The 23,584-nt window shown below is 34.7% G+C and overlaps 1 protein-coding gene across 6 annotated transcripts in view; it reads left to right on the top strand.

The window, feature by feature from the left end:
- Slc4a4 (solute carrier family 4 member 4) overlaps positions 1-23,513 on the top strand; it is a 406,144-nt gene extending 382,631 nt beyond the window's left edge. For 4 of the 6 annotated variants that reach the window (XM_058574042.1, XM_046428692.2, XM_058574038.1 and 1 more), the window contains exons 21-25: positions 7,594-7,662; positions 10,194-10,367; positions 12,417-12,578; positions 18,498-18,577; positions 19,288-23,513. In XM_058574042.1, coding sequence (XP_058430025.1) covers positions 7,594-7,662; positions 10,194-10,367; positions 12,417-12,578; positions 18,498-18,577; positions 19,288-19,393 — 591 coding nt within the window. In that variant the 3' untranslated portion in view covers positions 19,394-23,513. Of the gene's footprint in view, positions 1-7,593; positions 7,663-10,193; positions 10,368-12,416; positions 12,579-16,145; positions 16,243-18,497; positions 18,578-19,287 lie in introns of all 6 variants that reach the window. The other 2 variants (XM_058574041.1, XM_058574040.1) reach the window with 1 other exon arrangement.
- Positions 23,514-23,584: the final 71 nt, after the last annotated feature.

Here is a 23,584-nt window from a genome sequence, read left to right on the forward strand (position 1 = left end):
CAGAACACTGACAGATAATTGGGCTATGTGAAGAGTAAAATATTTGCAAGGTTCATATTAGTTTTATAAAACACTGAAGCAGAGATCAGGTAGCCCCCCTCCCCCCCAAAAAAAGCTTATCTTGATTTCCAGTTAACCAGTATTTTTCAGTTATTCAGTTGAACTATATAAAATGACCAATATTGAAACTTTCTAACCTATCAGAATGGCAGTTTCACACAATTCAACCTGACTGATCCATACACATACTCAATTTTTACTCTCTCTGTCTTCCTATCTATCCTTTCTTTCATAACCCCCATTTACTTGTACCTACATAACCCCCATTTACCTGTACTTATATAACTACCATTTACTTGTACCTAAAGCCTTTCCTTTCTCTCCATTAGACTTCTGGATATGATGCTGTGAGTGGTTCAGAATGGTCATTTTCAGTTTTTCTCCCATTCTTAATTATTGTTGTGTTTCTATTTTCTTCGAATCAGAAGGCCTAATTTAGGTTCTCCAAAGAAAATGAGGGTAAACTTACTGATTCATAATTAGAAAACTATGGAAATGAACTTTTGAAGAAGAAGAAAAGAAAAAGCTGTTATATCAAGTTAGGAGTCTACACATATTTTTGATTGAGGGGATGGATATCTGCCTACATAGATAAATTTAAACTGATATATGAAAGCCTACTTCAGAGCAGAAGTAGCAGAAGTAGGACCAAAGAAGAAGGTTAATAAATTCCTGCCTGTAAATCTTCCAATTTTCTTTTATGACACAGCTTTTTATTTTTTTCCTATTATAGAAACAATGCCAATTAATGATAATTTATATCTTATGCTTTATACCACAGTACAGAACATTATAATCAGCCATAGATCTAATAAGTATAGACAACAATATCTTTAGTAACAATATGTTTTGAATTTTTTTCCTGAAATTTAAAAATTTTTAGTAACTTTAAATTTTAAGGTTTTAAAAAAGTTCTCAATTGTACAAATAACTGGTAGAACATTCTTCTAAGGAATTCAAACAATATACAAGTATACAGATAGAGAAAATAAAAGACCTTCATTTCTCTCAGATTAGCAAATTTTATGTCAGTAACCAATCAGATGAATTTTAAGAAGGTAGAATTCTAATACCTAAATTTATAAGACTATCTTTGCCTTTGGGGAGTTTAGACTAATGCATATATTGGATACAAAATACGTCGTAAACTGTTAAATATTTAATTATTCGTCTTATGTCCTTGGTTTCCACAATGTCAGGTGTCTGATTGAATCAATTTCTGACTAGATGCCTGTTTCTCAGGTAACACATGGGGAGCTAAGATTAAAAATAAACTTAGAGAAATTATTTCTGGTTATGTACAGAGGACCTTAAAAGACTAAGGACTTAGCTTCTTTGTAAAGAGAGGGAAATCTGCTGTTACTTTTGCCGATGCAAAGCAAGGTACAATACAAAGTAGGCTTGAAGGTGTGGTCAGGTTCACAGCATTGAGTCCTCTGCCAGACAGAATGCATTCTGTTCCTGTGTCCCCCTGTAGACACCAGCAGACCTACTGGTGGAAATACCTAATGGCAGCTCTGCCTCCCAGGCAGTGAGACCTCATCTGGAGAGATCATCTTTAGAGAGTTCATTGTGGGTAATTAGGACCCTAGGTTGTGGGAGGCTCTCCTTTGAATACATTTCTCCAGGCTTATAGAAAGTGGGCTTATAAGACCCAGTGCTTGTGCCTTGTCACCAATGAAGGAAACAGACAGAAACATTTTCCATCAGTCTAGATTTACTCATCACCACCCAATCTCCCATTTTATCTTTTTATTTCTATATAATTTATATATGTATAAAATCCTAATTAGGAAAGCCAGATATTTTTAAAAGTCCTTTTTAAAAAATGTGTATTTTGTAAATTGGCTTTAATCCTGGAGGTCCTGTTTGTTGAGTAATCATGTGTGATTCTAAAGGGACCTGGAGAATAGATACTATGTAAATTGTTATTTTAAGGAAAATTTGCAGAACTCACAATGCCTCTTCCTATTTTCTAACCCTGCACCCAGATATGGCTGTAGAGGAGTTAAAGCTGCTTTACAATGTGCTTTACAATGATTCCTTTTGCCCCTGATATGCAAAGCCCCTTAGTATCTATAAGATGAGATTAGAATGCAGAGAAAGAAGAGAGAAATGCAGGGACCAGGGAACATGAGCTTGCTTTTCCTTTGGCCTTGCTTAAATAGTCCATGCATTGGTCACCCTCATCCTGCCACTAGTATCCATGGTTGTGTTATTTTCATCTGGTGACTTTGGGTTAATTCAAAAGATCATTGTAAGAATCAGTGAAAACAGGAGTTCAGTAAGCATTTTTGTCGTGTAGGGTTTTGTCAAAAATGTGGTAAGTGAAACCATTTTGTCAACATAGCTTATAACATATTTATAATGTAGTTTACAACAAATATAGGAAAACCTTCAAAAACCACAAGGACAAAATAGTCAAGCATTGGCAACTGAGATTTCTTACTTGAGCAAGTCAGGCTGTTCTCTACTTCAGGATTCATATCTCTGGAAAAACTCAACTAATTTCAGATCACATGCTCTTCTTAGCACTGAAGCTTGGGGAGGTATGTGGGTATGTGCACTTATCAGAGGTCTCTTGTTAGGTCATTTAAAAAGTCAATACAGGAAGAAGCAGTTGTTGAGGGTACAGTTTAACCAAAACCTAAGTTAGAACTCAGGAAAAGTCTTGATTAATAATTAACCTCAGAATTCACACAAAAAGTGGTGTTAGGGGTTACCTCTGAGTAGGGTACCTTTTTCCTTCCTCCATGTGACTGTGTTTCTTAAAGAAGCAGGTGACAGCTTCAGAGAATAGTTTTACTTAATAGTCTGTCTTTGAAAGGTAGATCAAATGAACGAGAACAAGAGAAATGTGTGACTTTCACTTTTCAAAAGGAAGTGGCTGAACCCCTTCCCTGCCCAACTCCTTATTTCCCTCACAAGTTTAATGGTCTCTGATGAGCTTAGCAATTTTCTCTCATGCATTAAGCAGTATAGGTGGTTGCCCTCCCCATCCCCCACCTGCTTATGCAAGCTTACTTTGAACATGAAGTTTATGACCTCTGTTTTGATCTGTGTGCCGAAATCTGCCTTTTATGTGGAAGAATGTAAGGAATTATAGTGCACCAGCTTTAAGTTCATGAAGAAACCCCCTTGACCATTGCCAGCTATAGTCATTCATGCCTCAAAGTGCTGAATCTCACCATGGATTCAGTGCAGAACTGCTGGGAAGCAAGAATAACTGGCTTCCCAGGCTGGTTAAATGATTTCCGTTGTGTGTCTGCAATGGAAATATTGCCTTTTAACTGCTAGTATTCTGTATGGGGAAGTGAAGGGAGACTAAAGGCAGCGAAAAGATGAAAGGCAGTTCCTTGAGCTTACTTTTCCCATTTTTTTTTGGCAAGCTTCAAGAAATAAAGATCAAATGAAGTTCACTGCTACTTCGGTTGCTTTTGCTTGAATTAGTTTATCTTTAACATGAGGAGTGGCCAAAATTTATCTTTAAGATTTGTTTAGTGTTCTGAAGTGTGGAAGATAGCATTTAGTTTGTACTTGGCAGATATTTGTCCAGACCCTATAATATGTCATACTGTGCTCTGTACCAGGGCAACAGAGATGATGATGGTGATGGTGATGATGATGAAGACCACAGTAGTTACTGTTTATTGAGTTTATCATTGAATTAAGGGCTCAGCATAGATTTTTAAAATTTAGTCCTCCAGTAACACCAAAAAAAAAGATACTACTAATTATTGTGCAGATTGGAAAATTTATGAATAAACTACCGGGTCACAAAGTTTTTAATGATAGAATCAAGATTTGAACTTAGGCAGTTCTGAACACCAAAGCCCAATCTCATAACCCTCATGATTTGTCACTTTTTAAAATAAATCATGGTACTTGTCCTCACAGAACTCGTTCACTATCATTTCCCATGAGATGATCTTCCCTAGCTTCTTTGATCCAATTTCTAATACTATGTGGAGAAAAAACACAGCATTTCCACAAACTCCTCGTCAGGCCTCATTCCAGCTTCTTCAATTATTAGGGACCAGGGTGCAGGTCAGCACCTTCTTTAGCAACTTATTTTTTTAAGGCTTAAGGGATTGATAATATTATTTTAATAACATATTTTTAAGATGGTTGTTAGAACTCAAAGGGTAATGTAGTAAAGTTTAAATAAAGCAGGGCTTCAGGTGTGACCTTTCAGCCATCCTTCTGGCCCATTACTTAGCTCCCAGTCACCCCTATCTCTCAGATTCCAGTGAGAGCTGTGCTTAGCAATTTCAGGCTCATTGACTTTGTCAGTCAAGATCATGTTAACGATGACATCAGTACCACATTTATTGAGTATCTACTATGAACCATGCCCTGGAATAGATCTTTTCTGCTATGTAATCTCTATCATAGCCACTTTCTAGATGAGGATACTGAGGATAAGAGAAGTTAATAATTTTTTCTGAGTTACACAGACAGTAGCTAGAAATCAAACCCAGGTCAGTCTGACTTCTATACCTATGTTCTTTATCAGAGTCTCACTCTGGGTTCTACACACACACAGACCCTTACATTGCTCTTACTCCTGTCATGAATTCTGGGTTAGAAAACTACAGTCTCCCCTTATTAGCCAACTTACTCTTTTCACATTTTTCTTTCTGAGAATGTTCTAACACTATCAATAAATCAAAGGTATAGAACTACATTTACCAGAAATTGAAAATTTGACATGACATGATTTGAATATATTAAATCTTTGACTTCATCTCCAGTTTACTAATCTATCTGGTTATAGGATCAATAACTTAATTTTTCATTCTTCATGTTTATTAAATATAATACTATTTTATAATTATTCCCATTGCCTTTCTGAGTGTGATTAATTATATCATTTTCTTTGCATAATTTTGTCACTTGGAAATTCTTGATTTGCCTATAATCCTATTGTACCTTGTGTTTTTATATTTTGTGTCCTCCTGTCTATCTTTGTAAAAATGTATACCTATTACTATGCATGTCATCCTGGTTTAACTTAAGAGGTGGGGTTACACCACTTGCTCCCTGTTTCTACCTCATAGTCCTTGCAAACATCTGGGTTGCATAGTCTACTGCTTTTAAAGCCAATGGAAAAGCAAACTCTTTCCTGCCACCATTAATTAAAGAAATTATTAAGATCATATATGCTCATTAAAAACACACACATACATTAAAAACTTATTCTTCTTTTCCTTCCTTTTGTGATGAAGGATTCTAGTATGATTAATTTTTCAAGAATGACCTTCTTATGTGAACTCATGAACCAAATTCAATAAAAAATATCTTCTAACACAATAATTCTGTCAAGTTCCATCAAGAGTTCTATACTGCCACATTTTTATTAAGATATTGTAAAAATATGACAAATTTCATAAGACATTTGTATTATATTGAAGTTGACCAAAAATCTACTTCATAGCTTTCCTTCCCAACAAAAGTGTATTTCAAAACAATATTTATTTCTAAACCTATATTCCTGCCCACATCCATGTCATTATGTGTTAATGATACCTTCTGATTTTATTTTGTGATAAATTTGATCATATCTATAATTATAAATTATAATTATGATTACAAATTCAGAGGGAACAGACATAAAATCCAAGACACAATTTTCCTTCCTTTTGATGTTGAACCACAGTAGAGAAAATATTTAGCTAAGTTCAGGTAAGGAGTGAAGTTTAGGCCAGGAATGGACTCTTGGAGATACTTTTTACTCATGCTAGAAAAGTGATTTACCAGGATTAAAAAGTAACTACCCTAAGAATTCTAACTAGTTTTTCATGAATGAACTATTTTTCCCTTTTCCCCTTTTGTTTTTCTTCCCTTCCTCTCAAAATTAAAAGTGAAATAATAGAGAAATCATCATATTCTAAGGAAAATGGAAGATTCTTTAAAAATGAGTTAAAGCAATAAAGTGGTCTCTGTTATTTATTTATTTATTTTTGGTAAATGTATGCAGAATTGTAAGGGATGGAAACACTCCCATTCTAAAAGAATAGAGGCTTGTGTGCCAGCTTGGGTGACTTGAATGTGCTATGTCCACCTCTCTGTGGTGACTGCTGGGTATGACAGCAGCCTGGCTTCCCCTCATCAGCACGTCTTTCCCACCCCCTTCAGCATTTCAGGTCATTGTTTTTGTTTTCTTTTCTGAGCTCAAGATCAAGATTAGTTATGTTAAAATTGTCAATCCTTTTAAAAAGAAGCATTTGCTATTTTATAGAAATAAATATTTATTCCATAGAAATTAAACCATTCTACAACTAACCAGTAACAAAGATTGTCATGACCTGTTTTAGTATTCACTAGTTCTCTAATGGTGGCTTAAGGATCTCTTGAGACAGAACTTCATTAGACAGTCACAAGAAAGGATGCTAGGGCTAGAGTGGGGAGGGACTCATTAGTAAAGTGCTTGCCTAGAATGTGAAAGGTTGTGAGATCAATCCCCAGCACTGGAGAGAAAGAAAGAGCAATGTTTGCATGTCCCTGGATTCAGTTCCCAGCTACTGGAAAGAGGCTGCTAGAAATTATGAAATTATGCTTCACTTAATACATGCAGTAGTTCTTCAAAAATTACTCTACAGCCATTCCATGTTTTCTGATTACAGTCGCTTCCTTTGTATGCATTTGGTAAGACTGGCCTTAATTGACTTGCGGTTTTAATATTTTAGCTTTGAAAAATCCTGAAATTGCTTGAACTTCTTTTCAGAATCTCATGTTGACAACCTTTTGTTGTCCTGAGAAAAGCCTTCCCAGAATCAGAATCATGCTTGATGTGTTCACATTTCGCAGGTCTAGGAAGAGGTGAAATGTACAGATTTCACATTAGAATTTCTCATTATTAAAACACTTTGTATTAATGTAAAAGATTTTTTGCTGAACAATGCATGAAGATGTATTAATTGAATTCTAAAAGATGGGTATTAATCCATGCGTGTAATTAATTGCTTCCAGATGTTCCACACTCCTTTTAAGCCATGTTCTCATTAGTTCATCCTCTTAATATTCCTGAGAAGAAAGGGACAGTTGTTTGATGTTTATTTTATTGAAAGAGGCATTTACCCACCAAGTTGATACCATTTAGCAAAAATTGTACAGGAAAAAAATCAGCAGAGTGTGATGTTATGGAAGGATCTTGGTCTCCAGAGTGAGGCCACTTGCTCCCTGTTTCTACCTCATAGTCCTTGCAAGCATCTGGGTTGCATAGTCTACTGCTTTTAAAGACAAAGGAAAACCAAACTCTTTCCCGCCACCATTAATTAAAGAAATTATTATTAAGGTCACATATGCTCATTAAAAACACATACACATTAAATGAAAGTTGAAAGTCCCCTTCATCATCCTTCATTTATTTCTAGTACAAAGAGTGTAGAAGTTTATCCACAGAGAAGAAAGAACACTTATTAGAAGTCACTATGTTACAATATCCTGTCTTTGAGCCTTTTTATTTAAATTATTCCTTCTAGTGTTTATGTTATTGTTGTTTTTAACCTTTATCCATTTTTTCCTTCTCAGTTTATTCCTATGCCAGTACTGTACGGTGTATTCCTGTACATGGGGGTGGCCTCACTTAATGGTGTGCAGGTAAGTGTTGTGTTGCAATTGGAGTTAAGTAGTGCAATTCTTGTAGTAATAATGGGCTAGTATTGGATCTTCAAAAACAAGCATTAATCATGAATAGTTGAGTTTTAAAAATTATTTAAATAAATTATATTTATTTTCTACTTTATCCACCTTTCACCTGCTTTTTGTTTCTGACTTAGTCAACAAAGTTAGCTGGTGTTAACAAACATCATCATAAATACCCATTTTTGAAGCAGGCTACTAAAAGTTATTTGACTAGGGAGTGAGATATAGTCTTTCTTTTCCTTTCTTTTTTCTCTCTTCCCTTTTCTTCCTTCCCCCTTCCTTTTAAGGGCATCTAACTTTTTCAGGGTGTTCTTCAGTGGAAGTGATCTACTTGTAGACTCTACCAAGAATAAGCTATTCTTTATTCATCTGCATTTCACATGGCTGAACTCGGTGATCAGAAGTTTTGCACTAATAAATGATTAAAGTCAATGTGGTTTATGTACTGCTGTTGTCACAACTTTGGTAAAACCAAACCCTCTTTTGTTATATTGTTTCTCCTCCTCCTCCTCCTCCTCCTCCTCCTCCTCCTCCTCCTCCTTTTTTTTTTTTTTTTTTTTTTTTGCAGTGCTTGGAGTTGAACCCAGATCCTTGGGTATGCTTGGCAAACACTCTACCATGAGCTACCTCTCCAGCCCCAATCTCCTTAAAAAAAAAAAAAAAATCATTAGGAAAAAATTTATTAGGGACTTTGTTTTTCAATTGAGGTTTAATTTAATTGGCACCAGGAAACTGGAAGTTCTGCTACTGCTTTCTGGCACCTTGTTAATTGCAGCCTTATTTAGCAGTCAGTAATGTTTTAATGGGAAAAGACTGCATGTTCTGTGAACATCATAAGAATTTATTTGAACTTCAAAATAGTCCTTGCTTTCATTTATTGAATTTAGATTAACTTGGTTTTAAAGTCAGATAGAGCTGGGCAAGTGGCCAGGCCCCCCTCAAAGAGAAAAGGCTACTTTACTTTTCCCTGTTTAGAACCATTGAGTGAGAGTTTCTTTACCGCTGGGATATTTGTTACAGAATACAAAGTGGGTCTCATAGACTGTGCAAGTTGAATGTAAATGTGAGATTATTTGAGCTCATGCAACTTTTAGACTATAAATTTGTAAAAATATTGTATTTTTAATGTGTCATTGTAAGTATTCTTTATTTCCCTAAATAGAAAAATATGAACCCACTATGACCTTGAGCTGATGGTTCTTATTTTTGTTTGCCCTTAATGACATGATCTAGGACTGCAATTAGATTCTGTGTGTTCTAGAAGCTTTACTGATGGTTGGAGCTCAGTACATGTTAATTAAAGAATCAACCACATCATGATGATGGAAGAAACAGGCTAAAGGGACAGCTAGTGCTAAATTCTGCAGTGCTGTTGCCTCTAATGCCCTTTCACCTTTCCTTACTTTCTCTTGATTCTGTCTCTTTTAGACCCTTTTGGCAAGGTGGATTTAGCAAAAAAGTTTTGTAACCCAATCTTCATAAATGAGAGGGGCTCTATCAGTCGAAAATAGCTTTAAAGGAAGAAGGAAAACCCTTTCGATAGGGAAATCACTGCAGAGAAGATTATCTGTGATAGTGTGGTTTACTTTTGCACTTCTTTTTCTCCAGAAAAAAAAAAGATATTATTTCTGAGTTTATGCAACATAATTTCAGTTCAGCAATGATTTAATCAGCCTTTTCCATTGCAATACCCTGTGATGGCTTCGTAAATACCATCCTGTTCACCATCGCTGTCAATGTCAACTCAGCAGTTCCTTTTTGAAGTGCAGCAGCTGGCACATAGATGCTCAATCATTTTAATATCTGTGTGCTAACTTCCCTTAGATTCAAGTATCTAGTTGTCTCTGTCTTGAAACCTACTGTAATGTTTGTGTGGCTTTTCTCTTGAAAGAAATGGTAATGCATTGCTGGATATACTAGTCAAGCTATACCATAGATAAGTAATGTTGAATTTATGGAAATATTAATACATTCCCATTTTTAAGTTGTATACTTTCTTTATATCTTTAAAATATCCTTGAAATATATATATGCGATGCATAGTATTATCCCTTTTTCTTTCAGGAAGGACAAGTGAAGCAGAGTAAGATGTATGAGTCAGATATCTTCCTTTAGTATATCATTATTTAAATGGACACAAAACCCTCTCTCCTGAGACTTAGTAGAAAATAGAAAACTTGGAGATGAGCATCTAGAATTTATGATTTTCTCTGTGACTTTATTCTTTGGTGGCACTTTATCTCATGTATCTGCATAACATTCCTCCAAATAATAACAAAATTGAGAAGACTCATACTAGGGTTTGACTATGCTAGACTAAATTTCTGCAATCCCTAACAAGTACCTTGTCCTTCCAAAAGGACATTGCAAAGGATGTTGTTTGCCTAAATATAAATCACTACTGGTTACTTAAGCATAGCAGAAATGACTGTATGAATCGCCCCTTGAAGTAATGCAGTTGGACTCTCTTGCCCTTTCCTCTCCAGTTCATGGATCGTCTGAAGCTGCTTCTGATGCCCTTGAAGCATCAACCTGACTTTATCTACCTGCGTCACGTACCCCTGCGCCGTGTCCACCTATTCACTTTCCTGCAGGTGTTATGTCTGGCCCTGCTCTGGATCCTCAAGTCAACGGTGGCTGCTATCATTTTTCCAGTTATGGTAGGCAATCCTTTGATTGAATCTTCCCATGAGGTTATGCTGATATCACGTGGTTATTGTGATATGAAACACACATATGTTTCTAATGTGTGGTTCTCAAAGTTTCTAGCTTTGACCTCATAACTCTGATCAGTGTAATTTAAGTTGCCTATGTCTATGACTGTCTAGGATGAATTGGGCTCCCCTGAATTCAAATACTATTTCAGATTAACCCTGGTCAGTGAACCTCTGTGAGCTGCCATTAACTCATCAGTGAAACAAGGGTGGCATTATTGTTCTTTGCACCAATAATGAATATCAAATATATAGCACAAAGCTTGAGTCATAGTAGACACCAGTGCACATTAGTTATTTTCAAAATATTCTCTAATAGACCCAATCTAAATAAGAGTAAAGGACTTTTAAGTCTCAATAGTAGAAATATTTGGGGACTTGTAAGAAATCCTATAGTGCATTAGAAGAAAGGAAGTGAGAAGTTTAGTGTTTGAAGTATTTGTGGTTTGCATCATGCCAAGTTTAAGGGTAGATTACCTATCCTTGGCATGATATGATGAGAATCAAGGTAAAGCAACTAACATTCCACTCTGAATCAGAAATTTAAAAAGGGAAAGAAGGAATGAAGGCTGTTTTTGGCCTCGTTACTGAATTTATAGCTTCTCCTAGCTCTCTATTTCTTCCAAAAAAAGAAAAGTGCACATACATAACACAAAACAGATTTCAAGGCCACCTCAGTTCTGTCTCCCCCATAATTTTGGAAACAATTTTCATACATTTATCACATTTTGTATTATTTTTTGTAAAACTCCTCTTACTTTTAGCCAAGATCATTATTTTATTTTATATATTTTCTCCAAGGGACACAGCAAAAAATGGTAAGAAATATTAATGGCATATTAAGTCATATTTTTTTCTTAATGGTTCCTTACGTGATTTTTTCCTTAAACTACATTAACTTATTGTAAAACACATTAAGCATGAGAATTGACTCCCACTTACCTATTAGTATTATCTACTTACCTATTAGGTTTTCTTAAGTCAGGATAAATCGAAGTTAAGCCACAATAAATTTAAAATATATCCTATAAACTACAGCTTGTGCTGAATAACAATGAGAAAGTGCTTTACCTTTATAAAGTGTCTTTGTTTTTTCAGAGCTTTTATTTGGTCGTGAAGCAATCCTGTAGTACAGTAGGGCAGATGTGGTAACTTCTCCAGAAAATGAAGAAACCGACATATAGAAAGCATGATGTAGATAGAGACAGCTGTTTAATTTAAGGCCAAGCCAGGACTCCTATAACTTGCTGCATACTAATGTGCTGTTGAGCAAACATATCTTTAGTGTGCCTTCAAAAGTAAAGGAAGGGAAAAGGGATTGGTCTTCAAGAGCAAATCATAGACTGAAGACACAAACATCAAGAATACTTGATAGCAGCAGGCAGCTGGGACCCTTTCTTTTTCCTTTATATGGTTTTGTGGCTTCAGATAACATACTTAATGACTCTGAGCTTCTGTTTCATCAGCAGTCACATGGAGATAATAATATCTACTTTCCAAGTTTGTTATACAGAATAAATGAGATAATATTGCCTAAGAGTTTGGCACAGTTTTCAGGCATATAGTAAATATTTAGTTGATGTTGGTGATTGAAGTAGTCCAGTAAGTATATGGTCTAAGCATCCCCAAATACTACCTTATCAGAGATGTCTTAGAGTACTATATGTAATGCTCATTTTCTTGATTTTCATAAACCCATATGATTTTTAAAGTGTTGCATAATTAGAAATCATCTACAGGCTTATTTTTCTTTTAAACTTTTAGTTATTTTATTAAAAAATCTAACATGGAAAGAAATGGTTTTGAAAAACTCTCCTTTCACATAAAAATTCTAATTGAATGTGATCATACATGCAGGGAATAACATGAGTTTCAACTGAGACTTTCATAAAACAACAGTATACAAAGTAGGTCTCTGCCATGCTGCAGTGTCAGTCCTCATTGTGACAATGTCTGACGTGGTTTCTTTTATGCTCTTTGTATTTGCTGTTCCAGATCCTGGCACTCGTAGCTGTCAGAAAAGGTATGGACTACCTCTTCTCCCAGCATGACCTCAGCTTCCTTGATGATGTCATTCCAGAAAAGGACAAGAAAAAGAAGGAGGATGAGAAGAAAAAGAAAAAGAAGAAGGGAAGTTTGGATAGCGACAATGATGATGTAAGGGGCTTTCCAAAATTCCAAAGCTGGTTAAAAAAGCAAATGTGAAAAAAATGTACACTTTTATGCCTGATATGAAAGGGAGAGCTGAGTTGTAAGGATGTTTATCTAGCTGTGTGACCTATCACTGATTTTACTTTCATTTACCCTTTATTTGCTCACTTTGGTTTTGTATATTTTGTATAGAATTTCTGTAACTATAATACATTAATAATGATATAATGCCTTCCTAAAAAACTCAAATATTTAAAGAACTCCAATCTAATAGATAACAGGGAAGTTGCTTAGTAATGCTGTGAAATATATTTGGTTTGTTATTGATAATCCAGGATATATACATGAGATAATATCACAATTGCATCATTTTAAGTCTAATGTGGACAGATACTGTAATTTCTGCCTTCCATAATCTATATATCTATTTGAGTAGCTCTCAACCCCAGTCTTATGCTGTTGTATTATACCAGCAGTGTATTTATGCTAAACTGATTTGGCATTACATCTGTCAAAAAAAAAAAAAAAAAGGAAAGAGAATTGGAGTTTGAGGTCTTTTTTTTTTTTAACCTAATTATAGTGGTCAATGTCATAATCCAGTGGTCCTCCTGTAATTAGATGATTAAGTAAAGAAATGAAATTATTGACCATTTATTTTTCTTTAGCAGACTATTTCACAGAAGTACTGATGCCCTGCTAGAGATCTGTAATCAATGCCAAGAGAAAAGCTTGGATTTGTTTTAATGCACACACACGCACATGTGAGCTCACACAGCTTATCCTAGTAGCCTTTTGAAAGGATTGCTAAAATATATTTTCCATGTGATGGGGCTGGGGTGATGGCTCAGTGGTAGAGCACTTGCCTTGTGTGTGTGAGGCACTGGGTTTGATTCTCAGCACTGCATATAAGTAAACAAAAAGAAAGGCCCATTGACAACTAAAAAAAACGTTTATATATATATAAATAAATATATATATAAACATACACATATACACTTTCCATGTGAAAAATCTGTTCTGGATTTTTACACCAAGTAGTATTACAAATGTTTTTTGTGTGTCATTATACATTCTAAAGTGCAAATGTAGTTCATTTTTAGCTTCTTTGATCATGCATGCTTAATCCTAAATTGACATAACATTTTGTTAAAGTGTATATTTTTGTTCCCATTTTGCAGATAAGAAAATTTAGACTGAGAAAATACTTCTAAAAAAGTCATTCTAAAATTTCAAATGTTAAGTTTTTTCAGCTTTTTTGAGGCACGACTGACAAAATTGTATACATATAAAGAGTACAACATGGTGCTTTGACATAGATATTTGAATCTTTTTTTTTTTTTTCAAATGAGCAGCCATAAGTGGCAAATCTAAAATTTAATCTGTGCCTCTCGGCTTATTCTAGTTGATCAATCTGTCTGATTGTATTCTTTTTGTAGAACTTGGAAATAGTACAGTGAAGGAAAGCAACAGACAGAATTGGATTTCAGATAAATTGATCCAATAAGAAAAGGCTAAACATACAAGGCCCATTTAGCTAAAGAGAAAAAGAGTCTGAGGGAGCTTTTGTGACTGTCATCATCTATATTAAATGAGAGCAGTTATATAGATTTTCTGTTTCCAATGATAGCAGAAAAAGAGAATGTGTTTAAATTACAACAAAGATTAACATGCAGTATGAAGAAAAATGATATGCTTACACATTGACAAGAATTCAGAACTTGAAATGAATTTCTGGACCATTCAAGATGAAAAAAAAAGAAGAAAGGTTGTCTGAAATATTACAATGATTAAAGCAGTATTTTATCTTGAATTTTTAGAATAGGTACCTCAGTTTATGTCCATGGATACCAAACTTAATATTCATTATACATTATAAATGTATGAACTAATATTATGTAATCCTCTTCTCTGATGTTTTTTGAGGGGGAAAATGAAATATCAACTTTGGGGAATGTTTTAGATTTACTGCTCTAAATGGGCTCCTATGGTGCTCTTACAATTCTTAGATATGGTTTTCAACAAATCACAATAATGCTATTGTTGTATTAATATTTATCACTTTTAAGCTCCGTATTTTCAACAGATATCTTAATAATGGTGTTTGATATTTATCTCTTTTCCTCTTCTTCTTCTCTGCCCCACCCCTATCAAAGCAAATGAACAAATATATATATTTGTTTCTAGACAGTGAGCCCAACCAGGCAATTTAGAGTACATTTGTGTAATAAATTCTCCATGTTGAGCCCATTTTTTGAGGGCTATGGATTTGGAGGGTGAGTCTCCTCATGTTCACCTCACCATCATGTGGTGTAGGATCCATGGATACAGGGAACCACATTGGACACGAGAGAGTTACAGTACTACTGCTAATGAATTGTAGTGGCTTGTCAAAGCTTTGAACCACTTATAGTCATTTCTTAATCTGCCTGATAGACTGTGTTGCTTGCCAACCTGTCCCTCTATAAGTCCCATTATTTTGGGAAGTGCCTGAAATAAGACTTACCATTCTTGACATTGTCATAGGTGAAGATGTGTATGCCATCTTAATTATTTTTTTTGTTTTTTTGTTAACTTAAGGATATTGTCTTAGCTCTCTGAAAGAATATTATGGGTCATTACCCTTTGTAAATTCATCATAAAGTAATTTTCATAATAGGCAGTAGGCTTTTTGTTAAAATTTCTTTGTATTTTGACTCTGAGTTCTCATTTATTAAAATTTCAACTAAAGATGGTCTCCTTGGTGCTTAGACTTAAGAGATGAATTGGATATTTCACTCCAACCATAGACTTGAATTCAATATGGTGAATTTTTTAAAGTGGTAATCCTATAGTAATCTGTGATAGTTTGGACCAGGTGGCCTGTTCTTTCAGCATCCACATGGCTAGCTATTTGATTATGATAATTATTCTGGTTATGATTCTTTGTGTGTCTAACCATGATAGATACTTCCTTTTGTTTTATTTTGTCATGTTATGCTTATGTTTTCAAATATCTTTGGTGCATGCCACTTAAAATGAAGCTTTCATTGTAAAATAGTATCTGATGGAGTATTAAAGTAAAGAAAGTAGGTTTATAGCTGAGTCTATGTAGTAGGCTTCTTGATAGTAGATGTTCAACAAGTCTTACTTGATGTGGAAGGAAATGTAGGACATGATTTTCCTGGATACAGAGAAACATAAAGATGCAAGAATTTTGAAAACATATTATAGTTCAAGAAATTTCCTAGATTTAATCTGTTTTCACAGTGGCATTTGCTCTACACACATAACAACCCAAGTTTGATGATTGGGAATCTAGCTATGGAAAGCTTTACAACTAAGTTCTAGTAATCTCTATTTGGTCTGTTTTAGTTTAGTGGATTCAATCCCATTAACTCCAGAAGAGAGGAAAACAGATATGGATTAGAAAGATGATGTTGAATTTGAAAAGTTAGCAGACTGGAAATAATTATATCTAAAACCTTTTTTCTTAGTACAATGAAATGATAATATGATAGGTTTGATCAATACTGGGAGATAGGAAGGGCTGAGTAATAAAAACATTCTAAAAACAGTTATACATTCTTTTCACAGTCTGACTGCCCATACTCAGAAAAGGTTCCCAGTATTAAAATCCCAATGGACATCATGGAACAGCAGCCTTTCCTAAGTGATAGCAAACCTTCCGACAGTGAGTAGAACTAACCTCTTGCATGCTTGCTTGAGTATGATTTACACCTGCAGAGAAAATATTTTAGAGATGTCATCTACATTCACTTCCCCTCTGTCTTTCTTTTTTATATGAATATTTATACTTAATTCTTATAAAACATTACTTTTACATTCCCTAAATTTGACTCTTAACTTCTTCCTTTTATCCATAATCTTTAAGTTTTCATTTGGTAATCTTCTCTCTTCCCCAAGGCATCATCATTTTTTTTTCCAGTTGCTAAACATATAACCATGTTTTTAATTGATTTTTATTTTTATTTCCCACTGATATTTAGAGTTGCAGCTTATAGTACTACATCACTGTCTGTTACTGTTTGTCTTCCTTAGGTTTCAACCAATGACCAAATCTTCTCAAAATAAATTACATCTTGGACCTCTCAATGATTAATGAATTAGTTGTTAATATTTAGAATTTGGCAAAATTGCTATTTTCAATTAAATTGGCAATCATAAAACATTAGCACAACTCTTTTTCTTCCTGATTTCCTGATTTCTTTATTCCTCTTCTGCTATTTCAAAATCATCTTTGTAACTGCTCTGATCTTCCAGTGGTGATAGCCTGGTGGCTACAGTGTGATGATTTGTGACATGTCATCTTTTCTTTTGTAATTGGGTTAACAGGCCACTCTATGAAGACATTAGTGAATATCTGAAGCTTTTGCAATAGCAAGTAGTAGTTGCCTCTGTATTGCTTTCCACTTTTAGTTCTCATTTGAAGAAAATGCATTCTTTTAGATCCAGATACACTTCAGAGTTTGTTGATCTGTTACAGGAAAAGAGACAGTTGAGACACTTTTAATAGTTAATAATGCAACTTCAACTTCAGTAGAAGGTTAGCAATACCAAAAAGAGTTTGAAATGAATGACAGTTCATAAAATTTGGGTGTATTAGTTACCAATTGCTGAGTAACAAATTACCATATAACTTAGCAGCTTAATACAAAAAACTTGTATTTTCTCACACAGTTTCTGACACCCAGAAATTTAGGAGCAGCCCATTTGGTAATTCTAGCTCAGGGGCTTTCAAGAGATTGCTTACCAAACTGTCTGCTGGGACTGAGTCTCTGGAGGCTTGATTGCAGCTAGGGATCTGCTTCCAAGCTCATTCCCAAGGCTTGTGACAGGAAGTTTCAGTTTTTCAACCTGTGGGCATTTCCATAGAGCTATATGTGATATGGCTTCCCCCAGAGCCACTGACAGAAGAAAAAAACCAAGATAGAAGCTGTAATCTTTTATAATCAAATCTCAGAAGTGACAAACCACCACTTCTGCCATTTTCTTTTGGTCATATAGACCAACTCTGTTGCAATGCAGAAGGAATTACACAAGTACATAAATACCAGGAGATGATAGGGATCATTGCAAACTATCTTGGAGGTTGGCCATCACCCTAGGTTTAAAGAACAAAGAATTAAAGCAGTCTTACTTTTGTTTTCCAACTTGTAACTATATTTTGTAACTAAGGCTAATTTTCTGCTCACTCTTATCAATGGGATTTGATTAAGAATTTTCTTTCTTATTTGAAGCTCCCCAAACCATGTTCTGAGTTCGTTTTTCATTTCTAGGAAATTAATGTCATAGGAAGACAAACATACATGTGTGTAGTGTGTTTGTCTTTGGTTGGCATCTTAATTGGCATAGCCCCTTCTAAATACTAAAAAAAGAAAGAAAAATCACCAGACAGAATTTCAAATTTTTGTTAAATTTTGTGTGCCAGTTGTTCTTCATCCTCTCAAAAACCCTACAAGAGTATAAACTGAAAGTTGATAGTGATATTGGAAGTTTACCTGAGCAAAATACACCATGAAAGAACAAAAGCTGAATTGCTTTCTAAGTACTTCAAGAATCCCTCCCCCAGCCCCACCGCATGCCAAGTAACAGCTAGAGAAAATAGTGAATGTTGAAGATGGAAGGAAATTCCAGGGCAAGCATCAGACATTCATAAGATGCTGTCACCTTACAGAAATGATTCCCCTCATGCTTTTCTTATCATAATGACAGCAGTGATCCTTCCCAGAAAGCCTATGCGGAGGAAAGGAAGAGATTGAGACTTAGTTTGGTATATTGTTTATTGGAATTCTCTAAATTTATCTCACTTCCTCTTTCCAGTTATGAAAAATGCATCAATTTTTATGAAGATTTTAATTTTCACTCCAATTTTTCACATTCACACAGTTCTATTACTTTTGATTTAAAATGTGTTTTTCTTTCCAGGAGAAAGATCCTCAACATTCCTCGAACGCCACACATCATGCTGATAAAATTCCTTTCCTTCAGTCACTCAGTATGCCAAGGTAAAGGAGAGTCCAGTGTTTTGCTGTGTTTGTGTGACGATTACCCCACAGACATGCAGTCAATGGCAGGTTATTGGCAGAACTCCCTGTTCTCTTTCCTCTCTCTGATTTATCTCACATAAATTACCCAAGAACCAAAACTTATCCCAGCTTTTACTAGTAGAAAGACCTCTAAGAGACCTGCTTACTCTTAGAAATAATGGAATCTTTCAGTATCATTAAGTTAAAGTCCAGGATCAATATTAGCTCTTATAATTTCAGGGTCCTGACTGATTTAAGGGTAACTGACATTTCCTGGCATCTCTCATCCAGTTGTTTCCTTCCCTCTAACAAGGCTCTGGAGATGACAGGTCCAACTGTGGATTCTCAAAAGATTGGAAGCTCTGAATATTTTCAGCATATTAGTCTTATTGCCCTTTAATTTCGGATATATTACCCTCTTGGTACTTCCTCATTTTGTCCTTTGGTATGTGGTTTTTTAAAATATAGATATCAAGATCTTGTAAAGTTTTATTTGGATTTCTTAACTCTATTGGCACATTGATCCCATTAACAAAAAAATATCTGTTTTTAATATGCAAGGAGGAGATGAGGATTAAAGAGAATGAAGGTTGACATGTTTGAATTCTGTATGATTAAAAAATATTTGACAGATGATAGAGAAAATCAGACTGACTTACTATTTCTTTTCTTTCTTTTTTCTTCTTTAGTCCTCCTAGAACTCCAGTAAAAGTTGTGCCTCAAATTAGAATAGAACTTGAGCCTGAAGACAATGATTATTTCTGGAGGAGCAAGGGAACAGAAACTACATTGTAATCCGTTCATCTCTCTTAGAACTGACAGTTTTGTTGTTAATGTTCCTTTTATTCCCCACCCACCTTTTATCTGTTTGTTTATTTTTAAATTTTTGTTTTATTTCAGTTTTTGGTCACTGGCCAAATAATACAACACTTCTCTCTGCTTCTCTCTTGCATAGGTTAAATCAAGACAATAGTGCACCATTCCCTAAAAACAGCATCTGGGGAATCTCCCTTTTGTTCTTATGTTTTAGATGTGTCCTCTGACATCCTAATTCCTGTCACTCAAGACATGCACAGATCCTGTCCTTTTCCTTTATTAAGCAGAGGTCAAAAGTATTAAGATTTTATAACAACTTTTATTAAAATATTGAAGGAACTTAAAACTTTAGCTTTGGAGCTGTGCTTACTGGCTTGTCTTTGTCTGGTAGAACAAACCCTGCCCTCCAGACAGAGTCCCTTCTTGCTTATAGAGCTCCCCAGGACTGGAAAAAGTGCTGCTATTCTAACTTGCTCTTGCTTATAAACCCTAATCTTAGAGTTATCAAAAGAAGACAAACTAAAGGTACTTTACTCCCTATAGAGAAACCATTGCCATCATTGTAGCAAGTGTTGGAATGTCCCTTTTTCCTATGCAACTTTTTTTAACCCTTTAATGAACTTATCTGTTGAGTACACTGAAGAATATTTTTCTTCCTAGATTTTGTTGTTTAAATTATGGGGCCTAACCTGCAACTTATTTTTTGTCAATTTTTTAAACTTTTTTTTAATTACTGTAAAGAAAATGAATTTTTCCTGCAGCAGGAAACATAGTTTTGAGTAGTTCTACCTCTTATTTGTAGCTGCCAGGCTTTCTGTAAAAATTGTATTGTATATAATGTGATTTTTACACACACACACACACACACACACACACACACAATCTCTAAGGTAAGCCAGAAGGCTAGATCAGATAAAAACACCATGTTTCTAAGCATCCATTTTCCCCTTTCTTTAAAAGAAATTTAACTGTTCAATGAAGGAGCTTGAGGAAAGGAGAGAAATTCTTACACAGTGGGGTAACTGATATCCTTCCTGATAATGGTAGCATATGGGCATGGATGCTGATTGTATTACCATGTCAATGTCCTATGCAGTATTGTTAGGCATTTTTAAATTCTGAAATATTTGTGTGTTTGTGTATGTGCTCTGTGTGTGGCTGGTGCATATACGTGCAAAGTTAGAAAAAGAAAGTGTGACAGTAGACAAAGGGCAATGTTATCAAATCTCTTGTGTCGGTTTTCATAAAATCCAAACCACCTATGAAAAATTCACCAGGGCGGTCCATGAAACTTGCCATTATGCAAATAGGGTAAGCATATGTTATTACCCAGACATTAGTCATATAGCAGCCCATGTTTATAATAAAAAATCCATAAGAATATTAACAGCCCATTTACATACCTATAAAGTATTATAGGAATACAGATAAGTCTATAGAGATAATTTGATGTATACATACTATAATAATGCACACATTCATTGGGGATGCAAAGAAATTATTCTTTGTGATTGGGACACTTAGAATGTGTACGTATATATGCACATCATACCTATTTGTGTTTCAAAGTACCATATTGAAAATCAGACCTTTATTAATCAAATTGAACATGGTGTTTACAGGTAGTATTTTCAATGTTACATTATATATTGAATGTATTTTGAAAAGGACATTTTACATGGTTGACTTCGTACTTTTGGATTCCTATAACCATGATTGTGACATATCCTCACCATACCAAGTTTTTGGAGGAGTACAAGAAGCAGAATGAAACCTCTTATTTGGGTTTCATAATATGCATTTATTGACCCCCACTCATTCCTATATTAATTAAATTTTAATCCTGCCATTTTGAAATTTTCATTATAAAAAATTTATTATCCTGAGTTAGATGTTACTTTTGTAGTATCTGGTCATCTTAAACCTTTTAATTTTATACAAATGGACATAAATTATCCTAATATTTTTCATTGAAATCACAGTGGCAAATCACATTTTATTGTGTTAGAACTTCAAAGGTTATATTTTGGCATTATGTTTGTATTTAGAGCTAACCCTAAAATGATGATTCTATATTTTTTAGTTTTCTGTTATCCTAAGTTAAAACTATGTAAGAAGCCTTACCCATAACGTGTTTAAAAGCTGCATAGTAAATTCAACCTAACCCTTATAATGGCAAATTAAAGGCACACCTGTTTATTTTTATAGAAGTTCTAGATGTAATGATATTTTTTTCTCATTGTGCATCAAAGCAACTTAACTCATCATTGTAGAGGGAAAAACTATCTATAGTCCCACTGAGGAGCCCACTTATTTTGTGACTGGTCAGAGGGTTGGTATTCATGATGTGAACACAAAACAGCATCTTACATCTAATGCAAGGACCAGTTTGTGTCAAAGGTTTTTATAGGTCATCAAGTTAAGAGGAACTGAGGTAGTTACCACACTAGTAAACAGAACCCGAGGTCCCTGTGAGCCCCCAGGTTTTCTGTATTCTAACTGAATTTACTCATTGCCTAAGAACTAACCAGATTTTTGGATGGTTTTTGTCTCTATGTAAACTGGACACACGTCCAACAGTAAATATTTTATGAAATACTTCTTTTCTCCCTCATGTGAATTTAGATTCATGTTTCTAGAAGTAATGACTAAACACATTCTAAGTTATGAACCAAGAGTCCTGTGAATTTAGAAACTGAGGGAAGAGATGATTAGACCAAGAGTCTGTCAATCAAAGGAGTGAATAGTTGCCTCTGGTTTACATTGAGAGAATATCTTGGAGACACTGTTTTCCTTGAGAAAAGTCATTCTCTCTACTATTGGTAACAACTGCTTGGAATCCTGTTTATTTTGTGTGCTGTGGGCAGCATTGTTCCTGCCCCTTCTCCCAGTCAAGATTGAGGGGTGGGTCTGTGGAGGGACTTAACTGATTTGAAAAAGCCAGAAGACAAACACCTCCCTCCTCAGTCCCAACCTGAAAGAATCGGGGGAAAAATTTGTCTGCTGTCCACAATTCAATTTGTGTGTATTTGAAGCACGTGCAGCAACACACACAGAGCAAATCTTTTATCCGCTATATATTGGTGTTTCGTACAGAGAATGATTGTCTTCCGAATTTTTGGTTCTTTTATTTTTAACTGTGTTGAAGTACTTGAAATGTATTGACTGCTGACTCTCTTTAAAAAACAAAACCATTTGAGTTGTATTACAGAGGTTGACATTGTTTAGGGATGGGACAAAGCTTTCTTCAATCCTTTTCATACCACTTAATGATTTTGGTGCAGGAACTTGAGATTTTCTTATTTATGTTCCATGATATTTCACATCTGCTCTCACAGGATAAGCATGAAGCCCAGTGGCACCAAGTGGCTAAATACAATTTTTAAAAATAGCAGCACTTCACTTTCTGAAGAGCTTCATGAATTTTCAGATTATGATTTCATTGAACTTCATTGTAGCCCCCCAAAACAAAAAACAAAAAAACAAACAAAAAGAAACCTTTTGTAACATATACTCATCAATCAAGTTGTGTTTTGACCAGAGGTTTGGATATATCTCATTTGCTGGCTCATATTGTTGTGCTCTATGGGTACATACAAAACTCCTGAATTTTGTTTTCCTAGGCAAATATTGCAACTCAGGGCTAAAGTTACCCAGTGAAACTTTTAGAGCCAGAAGTAACTTTGTCCCAGTCCTACAATGTGAAAAGAATGAGTAGTTGCCTCTTTTTAGCCGTTTTCATGGCTGGTACATATCTGTACACATTACTTTTCAGAATCAATACGCACTTTCAGATATTCTTATTTTTATTCTCTCAAGTCTTTATTAACTTTGGAGAAATGATGCATCTTTTTATTTTAAATGAAGTTGATCAACATGGTGGAACAAAATGATAAAGAACAGAAAACATTTCAATATATTACTAATAATTTTTTCCAATATAAAACCTAAAATTCCTATAACATTATAGTATTTTACAGTTTTATGAAGCTTTCTATTGTGACTTTTATGGAATTATGAGATGAAGAAGATGAGATATTTTAGCATTTATATTTTTCAAAATTAAATGTATACTTAAAATAAAGTAACTTTATGCATTTATGAGTGTCAAGTGCTTCTCTTTAACTCTTCAACTCTTCGACTAATTGTCCAATGACTATTATTTTGTTC

Source organism: Marmota monax, unplaced genomic scaffold (genome assembly GCF_021218885.2).
Source record: "Marmota monax isolate L192 unplaced genomic scaffold, Marmota_monax_Labrador192_F-V1.1 WCK01_AAM20220418_F8-fsc00132, whole genome shotgun sequence".
Taxonomy (NCBI): Eukaryota; Metazoa; Chordata; class Mammalia; order Rodentia; family Sciuridae; genus Marmota; species Marmota monax.